The sequence below is a fragment of the Coregonus lavaretus genome (assembly GCF_964263955.1).
Source record: "Coregonus lavaretus genome assembly, chromosome: 36".
NCBI lineage: Eukaryota > Metazoa > Chordata > Actinopteri > Salmoniformes > Salmonidae > Coregonus > Coregonus lavaretus.
The window spans coordinates 97,911-107,550 of NC_140023.1; the positions used below are offsets into that span (position 1 = coordinate 97,911).

Genomic DNA, 9,640 nt, shown 5'->3' on the forward strand with positions numbered 1-9,640 from the left:
CTCTCTCTCCCAACCATGTCTCTCTCTCTCTCTCCCAAACATGTCTCTCTGTCTGTTTCCCTCTCTCTCTCTCTCTCCCAAACATGTCTCTCCCTCCTAGGGGGCGTCGGAGTAGAGCAAACCAACCACGTCTCTCTGTCTGTTTCCCCCCCTCTCTCTCAACCATGTCTCTGTCTGTCTGTTTCTCTTTCTCTCTCCCTCTCTCTCCCAACCATGTCTCTCTCTGTCTGTTTCTCTCTCTCTCTCCCAACCATGTCTCTCTGTCTGTTTCTCTCTCTCTCTCCCAACCATGTCTGTCTGTCTGTTTCTCTCTCTCTCTCCCAACCATGTCTGTCTGTCTGTTTCTCTCTCTCTCTCCCAACCATGTCTCTCTGTCTGTTTCTCTCTCTCTCTCCCAACCATGTCTGTCTGTCTGTTTCCCTCTCTCCCAACCATGTCTCTCTCTCAACCATGTCTCTGTCAGTTTCTCTCTCTCCCAACCATTTCTCTCGGTCTCTCTCTCTCTCTCTCCCAACCATTTCTCTCGGTCTCTCTCTCTCTCTCCCAACCATTTCTCTCGGTCTCTCTCTCTCTCTCTCCCAACCATGTCTCTCTCTCTCTCTCTCCCAACCATGTCTCTCTCTCTCTCTCTCCCAACCATGTCTCTCTCTCTCTCTCTCTATCTCTCTCTCTCTGTCTGTTTCCCTCTCTCTCTCCCCCAACCATGTCTGTCTCTGTGTTTCTCTCTCTCTCTCGCTCTCTCTCTCCCAACCATGTCTCTCTGTCTGTTTCTCTCTCTCCCCCAACCATGTCTCTCTGTCTGTTTCCCTCTCTCCCCCAACCATGTCTCTGTCTGTTTCCCTCTCTCTCTCCCAACCATGTCTCTGTCTGTTTCCCTCTCTCTCCCAACCATGTCTCTCTCTCTCTCTCTCTCTCCCAACCATGTATCTGTCTGTTCCCCCCCCTCTCTCTCCCAACCTTGTCTCTCTGTCTGTTTCCCTCTCTCTCTCCCAACCATGTATCTGTCTGTTTCTCTCTCTCTCTCTCCCAACCATGTCTCTCTGTCTGTTTCCCTCTCTCCCCCAACCATGTCTCTGTCTGTTTCCCTCTCTCTCTCCCAACCATGTCTCTGTCTGTTTCCCTCTCTCTCCCAACCATGTCTCTCTCTCTCTCTATACACACAAGTATGTGGATACCCATTCAAATTAGTGGATTTGGCTATTTCAGCCACACACGTTGCTGACAGGTGCATAAAATCGAGCACACAGCCATGCAATCTCCATAGACAAACATTGGCAGTAGAATCGTCTGTCCTCGGTTGCAACACTCACTACCGAGTTCCAAACTGCCTCTGGAAGCAACGTCAGCAGAATAACTGTTCGTCGGGAGCTTCATGAAATGGGTTTCCATGGCCGAGCAGCCGCACACAAGCCTAAGATCACCATGCGCAATGCCAAGCATTGGCTGGAGTGGTGTAAAGCTCACTGCCATTGGACTCTGGAGCAGAGGAAACAAGTTCTCTGGAGTGATGAATCACACTACACTTCTGGCAGTCTGACAGACAAATCTGTGTTTAGCAGATGCCAGGAGAACGCTACCTGCCCCAATGCATAGCGCCAACTGTAAAGTTTGGTGGAGGAGGAATAATGGTGTGGGGCTGTTTTTAATGGTTCGGGCTAGACCCCTTAGTTCCAGTGAAGGGAAATCTTAACGCTACAGCATTCAATGACATTCTAGACGATTCTGTGCTTCCAACTTTGTGGCAACAGTTTGGGGAAGGCCCTTTCCTGTTTCAGCATAAAAATGCCCCCGTGTACAAAGCGAGGTCCATACAGAAATGGTTTGTCGAGATCGGTGTGGAAGAACTTGACTGGCCTGCACAGAGCCCTGACTTCAACCCCATCGAACACATTTGGGATGAATTGGGACGCGGACTGTGAGCCAGGCCTAATCGCCCAACATCAGTGCCTGACCTCACTAATGCTTGTGGCTGAATGGAAGCAAGTCCCTGCAGCAATGTTCCAACATCTAGTGGAAAGCCTTCCCAGAAGAGTGGAGGCTGTTATAGCAGCAAAGGGGGGGACCAACTCCATATTAATGCCCATGATTTTGGAATTAGATGTTTGACGAGCAGGTGTCCACATACTTCTGGTCATGTAGTGTATATGCACAAACTGTTCCGAACTGTTTTGGATGGGAAGCATCCCTTTGCTCTCATTCTACCACTCATAAGTAGAGACTGGCAGTCGGACAAAAGCCAGGCACACACACTAGCCAGCCTATTCATTCAGGTACTGTAGACTCTCGGAGCTCTGAGCCCAGGCCAACCTAGTGTCCTTTCCAAAAGGACACATCACCTTGTATTATATGGCTCGGCTGTGATTAAAGCATGAGCTGCCCTAATATTGCAGTGAGCTCCTAAAGAAGCTTACCTTCAGAACGTCACTGGTAGAGGCAGCTCCTCCTGGAAAGATCTTCTCCATATTAATCATAGGCTGCAGCTTGGACTCCATCCCACCTGAGATGCTGATACCTATAGAGACAGGGAATTCCTCCACAGAGTGCAGATGTACGTTCAGGATTTTGTTCCAGCCAATCAACAAAAAATCATAGTCTTTAGTCCAAGACTTAGTTGAATCAGCTGTGTTACTGCTTTGGCTAGATTGAAATCCTGCATCTACAGGGGAAGATTACCAACCATTGCTGTAAAGGTAAACAGCCTTACTATGGGTCTACAGTTGAAGTCGGAGGTTTACATACACTTACGTTGGAGTCATTAAAACTCGTTTTTCAACCACTCCACAAATTTCTTGTTAAACTATAGTTTTGGCAAGTCGGTTAGGACATCTACTTTGTGCATGACACAAGTAATTTTTCCAACAATTGTTTACAGACAGATTATTTCACTTATAATTCACTGTATCACAATTCCAGTGGGTCAGAAGTTTACATACACTAAGTTGACTGTGCATTTAAACAGCTAGGAATATTCCAGAAAATGATGTCATGGCTTTAGAAGCTTCTGATAGGCTAATTGACATCATTTGAGTCAATTGGAGGTGTACCTGTGGATGTATTTCAAAGCATACCTTCAAACTCAGTGCCTCTTTGCTTAACATCATGGGAAAATCAAAATAAATCAGCCAAGACCTCAGAAAATAAATTGTAGACCTCCACAAGTCTGGTTCATCCTTGGGAGCAATTTCCAAACGCCTGAAGGTACCACGTTCATCTGTACAAACAATAGTGCGCAAGTATAAACACCATGGGACCACGCAGCCGTCATACCGCTCAGGAAGGAGACGTGGTCTGTCTCCTAGAGATGAACGTACTTTGGTGCGAAAAGATCAATCCCAGAACAACAGCAAAGGACCTTGTGAAGATGCTGAAGGAAACAGGTACAAAAGTATATATATCCACAGTAAAACGAGTCCTATATTGACATAACCTGAAAGGCCGCTCAGCAAGGAAGAAGCCACTATTCCAAAACCGCCATAAAAAAAACAGACTACGGTTTGCAACTGCACATGGGGACAAATATTGTACTTTTTGGAGAAATGTCCTCTGGTCTGATGAAACAAAAATAGAATTGTTTGGCCGTAATGACCATCGTTATGTTTGGAGGAAAAAGGGCGTAGCTTGCAAGCCGAAGAACACCATCCCAACCGTCAAGCACGGGGTTGGCAGCATCATGCTGTGGGGGTGCTTTGCTGCAGGAGGGACTGGTGCACTTCACAAAATAGATGGCATCATGAGGAAGGAAAGTTATGTTGATATATTGAAGCAACATCTCAAGACATCAGTCAGGAAGTTAAAGCTTGGTCGCAAATGGGTCTTCCAAATGGACAATGACCCCAAGCATACTTCCAAAGTTGTGGCAAAATGGCTTAAGGACAACAAAGTCAAGGTATTGGAGTGGCCATCACAAAGCCCTGACCTCAATCCTATAGAACATTTGTGGGCAGAACTGAAAAAGCGTGTGCGAGCAAGGAGGCCTACAAACCTGACTCAGTTACACCAGCTCTGTCAGGAGGAATGGGCCAATATTCACCCAACTTATTGTGGGAAGCTTGTGGAAGGCTACCCGAAAAGTTTGACCCAAGTTAAACAATTTAAAGGCAATGTTACCAAATACTAATTGAGTGTATGTAAACTTCTGACCCACTGGGAATGTGATGAAAGAAATAAAAGCTGAAATAAATCATTCTCTCTACTATTATTCTGACATTTCACATTCTTAAAATAAAGTGGTGATCCTAACTGACCTAAGACAGGGAATCTTTACTAGGATTAAATGTCAGGAATTGTGAAAAACTGAGTTTAAGTGTATTTGGCTAAGGTGTATGTAAACTTCCGACTTAAACTGTATATATATATATCTCTCTCTATATATATCTCAGACTGGGTCATTGATAACAATTAGCAGGTGATGCACTGATCTCTACTGGTGAGATTGAGTACTACGCTACTAGGCGACTCACTCTGATGTGGTGGGTGTAGCTGTCCACTGGGACATCTAGGGGGGGGTAAAGAGCAGGAGAGGGACAGGAGACCCCTTGGAGGCCAGACACAGGTAGCCTCTAGGTATTCCATCAGCTGACGCCTCTCTCAAAGTCCTGGGCTGGCTGAAGCTGGAAACCATCATGGTAGTCTGGAGAGAAGATATACAGTACCGGTCAAAAGTTTTCGAACACCTACTCATTCAAGGTTTATTTTTTATTTTTACTATTTTCTACTTTGTAGAATAATAGTGAAGACATTAAAACTATGAATTAACACATATGGAATCATGTAGTAACCAAAAAAGTGTTAAACAAATCAAAATGAGAGAATGCCAAGAGTGTGCAAAACTGTCATCAAGGCAAAGGGTGGCTATTTGAAGAATCTCAAATATAAAATATATTTTGATTTGTTTAACACTTTTTTGGTTACTACATGATTCCATATGTGTTAATTCATAGTTTTGATGTCTTTATTCTACAATGTAAAAAATAGTAAAAATAAAGAAAAACCCTTGAATGAGTAGGTGTGTCCAAACTTTTGACTGGTAGTGTATATATATGCATTACAAACAGAGTGAATGTGAAAATGGATTCAACATGGTCGCCCTCTGCTTGTGATTTGCAGGATGCGCAATGATGCAAATAAAAGGAGGGCTGTGATTGGTTACATTGCCTACTATGCGATTAATTGCCAATTATTTATCTGTATAAAATGGGCCATAAAACTAAAATTAGCAGAGATCCCACTCTGGAACTTTGATATGCCTGTAGGTCCCCTGAAATGTAGATGGGGTTCTCTGAGAAAAACTGTAATCTTATCAAACAAATTAAGAACTTGTTTTTCTTCAAATGGGTATATAATAAAATATTTTAATGTCAAATAAGGGCCTTTTACACTATTAGAATGTGCTTTCATGTCATTATTATGTTGGGACCTAGTGTATATGAACACACAACGTTAACTCGGGATTATCATTTTTCCATGTGGGGTCCCCTGCATTTTCTAGTGTCCCCTGACCTCCAGGGGCCCTCCCCCCAAAAAGATAATAAACATTCAGATACCATATGAACAAGTCATAAACCATGGCAAATCATACCACTGCTTATAACTAGAAGTTAACTATCTAAGATTTACCAAATAAAATATATCCACCTCAGGGCTCCTGCTATGCATTTGGTTGCTAACTTGCTAGCTAAGTAGCTAATGGTGAGCCAACATGTTTTCAGCACTTATTTCCATGACTGATCAAAACTATTTTTCTCACGGCTCTAGCTTGTACCTCTGCAGCAGTCATGGTGAGCAAAATGTTCAGAACATCAAATCGCAGTATCGAATCGCAATACATATAGAATCGTGAGAATTGCAATACATATCGTATCGGCACCTAAGTATCGTGATAATATCATATTGTTTGTGAGGTCCCTGGGAATTCCCAGCCATATTTGGGGATTGTGATTACTTTTAGGTACTGTAGGCAACTGGATGGAGACATAACCATTTTGCCCTATTGTATAGTATCTTAAGTTGGGACACAAAGGGAGACAATTAAATGGTCTGTGGCTGGCTTGGTAGTTAGCCTGAATATCTGGTAAATCTCTGTTAAAATATGTGCTGGAACATAATCTACTGGCCAGACTATAGCAAATGGCTCAATTAAATGTATTATTTCTCACTTTAGTTTTTCGTAGCTTGGTGTTCCATGGAAACACTAGAACAGAATGGCTTCAAGTAGAAACGGTATTATACACCATCAAAGTCAGTCAATGTATGTTGAAGTTCTGCATATTTTCCCTTATGTGTCCCAGGTTTTTCCCTTATGTGTCCCGCAGGTGAAGAAGCCGGATGTGGAGGTCCTGGGCTGGCGTGGTTACACGTGGTCTGTGGTTGTGAGGCCGGTTGGACGTACTGCCAAATTCTCTAAACGACGTTGGAAGCGGCTTATGGTAGAGAAATTAACATAAAATTATCTGGAAACAGCTCTGGTGGACATTCCTGCAATCAGCATGCCAATTGCACGCTCCCTCAAAACTTGAGACATCTGTGGCATTGTGTTGCGTGACAAAACAGATTTGTGCACAGAATTTGAGAGAAATAAGCTTTTTGTGCATATGGAACATTTCTGGGGTTATATATATATATCACAATCAGTAAATTCTCTGACTAACACACCTTCAGGGCTTTGAGGTAGGCTATTCACTTCTGAAGAGTTCATTCCAACATGGTAGAAAGGACTGAAAGGATGGTAAAACCATTCCGTTTTTGGGGCGCATGCTCAGCCGCTTGACACAGAGACGTAGCACCTGGGAAGAAATGTGTATGCAGTTACCAGAACAGGGCAGGGTCCAGCAAACACTACAAACCCTTACACTTAGATATTAAAGGAATATGGCTAAAATTCTGACTAGTCTATCAGAAGACATGCTGGTGCTATTACCATATGGCCTTAACACATCAAATCCTTTCTAATCCTAGGGATTGGGGGCTAGTGGTCGCTTCATGATAACACTAGATTATAACTGAAATAGCAAACTCTTGAATAGGATAATTAACAGTTAACATTACATTAACAGAAATGCACCATAAAGGCTACATACCTTTTGTTCCAAAGACACTCCAAAGTATGCCAGACAGAAACTCCTTTTAGGCTGTCCACAAATGGGAGAAGTATGACGACTTCATGAAAAAGTTTGTTAATCCTCCCAGGAAAAAAAGCAAAAATAAACTAAATAATCAGCCTCCAAAAATGGCTGACAAACATCTGCTCAGAAAAATGAATATCATAAAAACATCCATGAAAATGTAAGCACTCACTACTGTAAGTCGCCTTGGATAAGAGAGTCTAAATGACAAAAAAATAAAAGAAACAAAAATACAAAATATTTATTTATTTTAAATTCAATGTACAAAAAATGAAAAGACAATCCATTGTTCAAAAAGGCGACAAAAAGACCAACAAAAACTGATGCCAGGTAGACACATAAAAAATGCTTTACATTCTCAGTGTTTACATGGTGTTTCAAAACAATGGGGTCGGGATGTCCCAAGGATTCCGGATAGCAAGGACAGTTCACTGAGGCAACACTTGGGGCGAGAGGCAGCTCCATGCCAGCGTAAAAGTTTGTGAATTATATTTTTCCTTGCAAGTGACAACTACCAGAATTCAGTGGCTACAGCCCTACAGTTGATGAATAGCTGTCGTTTTCCAGCTGACGAGCATAAGGCCGAATAGCTGTCGTTTTCCAGCTGACTAGCATAAGGCCGAATAGCTGTCGTTTTCCAGCTGACTAGCATAAGGCCGCTCAGTCTTCAGAGTCTAGGCTATTTTTTTCTGGAATCAGTGCAGTTTACCCTCCTTTCACTATAGTAACAGTTTTTCATTAAAAAAAAAAACGATTATTTCTGGCGCTCCTACATTTTCTGCGGTGCTTACATTAAAAGTATATTTTTAATCACAATCCATACAGGAAATGTTTTTAATTTTCATTCCAGCTAAATAATAAAAATATAGACAGATATATCGATGATCAGTGAATGTTTCCACTCTAAAAATCTGATCCAAAAATCCCATATCAGTCGGGCTCTAGTATAAATGGTATCAAAACGCTGTCTACAAGCACACCATTCCAGACCGGTCTACATGTTTTAAAGTTTGAATGGCAAGCACACCTAATAAAAGTAGAAAAAGCTGCACTGTGCATCCCAGTCACACATTTACTTGCATACCTTTTAATCCCACAGGTGTCAGAGGAACACCTAAGAATGTCAGTGGAAGTGTCCTTAAAAATAAATACTTCCACTTCGTAGTTGACCGTAGAATAGGAAAGTATGGGTAACTGCAAAGCAAGTCTTGATGCAGTGTCTTTCTTAATCTCTCCTAAAAAAAAGGAAGAACAAAAAATTGCCCACAGATAAAACATCCAAAAATGGCTGAAAAATGTATTTGCAAAAAGAAAAACATGATCCATCATAGGATATTTGATCAATGCATAGGCCTACTCTTAATTAGAAAAAATGTATTTATATAAAAAAAGATCAGAGGTTCAACTACAGAGGCTTTCAAAGGTAGAGAAGTTAGGCTAGTCAATGAATACGTTGTTTAATGGTGAAGAAAAAATAAGTCTAGCAATAATCAGTCTCTTTACAGCAAGACCAGGCATCAAAAGTGAACAAACAGGAGGCCAAGGGAATCTGCAAAATCCACTATTCAAAGACTAAACCCTTAACACAAATTACATACGCATATATACATATACATACAAAAGTATGTGGACACCCCTTCAAATTAGTGGATTCGGCTATTTCAGCCACATCTGTTGCTGACCGGTGTATAGGATCGAGCACACAGCCATGCAATCTCCATAGACATACATTGGCAGTAGAATGACCTTACTGAAGAGTTCAGTGACTTTCAACGTAGCATCGTCATAGGATGTCACCTTTCCATTAAGTCAGTTCGTCAAATTTCTGCCCTGCTAGACCTGCCCCTGTCAACTGTAAGTGTTGTTATTGTGAAGTGGAAACGTCTAGGAGCAACAACGGCTCAGCCGCGAAGTGGTAGGCCACACAAACTCAAAGAACGAGACCGCCGAGTGCTGAAGCCGAGTGCTGAAGACATAGTCTGTCCTCGGTTGCAACACTCACTACCGAGTTCCAAACTGCCTCTGGAAGTAACATCAGCACAATAACTGTTAGTCAGGAGCTTCATGAAATGGCTTTCCATGGCCGAGCAGCCGCACACAAGCTTAAGATCACCATGCACAATGCCAAGCGTCGGCTGGAGTGGTGTAAAGCCTGCCGCCATTGGACTCTGGAGCAGTGGAAAGGAGTTCTCTGGAGTGATGAATCACACTTCACCATCTGGCAGTCCGACGGACAAATCTGGGTTTGGCAGATGCCAGGAGAACGCTACCTGCCCCAATGCATAGTGCCAACTGTACAGTTTGGTGGAGGAGGAATAATGGTCTGGGGCTGTTTTTCCATGGTTCAGGCTCCTTAGTTCCAGTGAAGGGAAATCTTAACGCTACAGCATACAATGACATTCTAGACGATTCTGTGCTTCCAACTTTGTGGCAACAGTTTGGCGCTGGCCCTTTCCTGTTTCAGCATGACAATGCCCCTGTGCACAAAGCGAGGTCCATACAGAAATGGTTTGTCGGGA

General features: G+C 42.7%; 1 protein-coding gene across 3 annotated transcripts in view; it reads right to left on the reverse strand.

The window, feature by feature from the left end:
- The window catches only part of LOC311110968 (PDZ domain-containing protein 7-like), a 12,246-nt gene extending 3,172 nt beyond the window's left edge, over positions 1 to 9,074 (reverse strand). Inside the window, exons 1-5 of one of the 3 annotated variants that reach the window (XM_084153623.1) lie at positions 8,206 to 9,074; positions 7,077 to 7,321; positions 6,652 to 6,782; positions 4,461 to 4,630; positions 2,412 to 2,512 (exon numbers count right to left, since the gene is read on the reverse strand). In XM_084153623.1, coding sequence (XP_084009749.1) covers positions 2,412 to 2,512; positions 4,461 to 4,572 — 213 coding nt within the window. In that variant the 5' untranslated portion in view covers positions 4,573 to 4,630; positions 6,652 to 6,782; positions 7,077 to 7,321; positions 8,206 to 9,074. Of the gene's footprint in view, positions 1 to 2,411; positions 2,532 to 4,460; positions 4,631 to 6,651; positions 6,783 to 7,076 lie in introns of all 3 variants that reach the window. The other 2 variants (XM_084153622.1, XM_084153624.1) reach the window with 2 other exon arrangements.
- Positions 9,075 to 9,640: the final 566 nt, after the last annotated feature.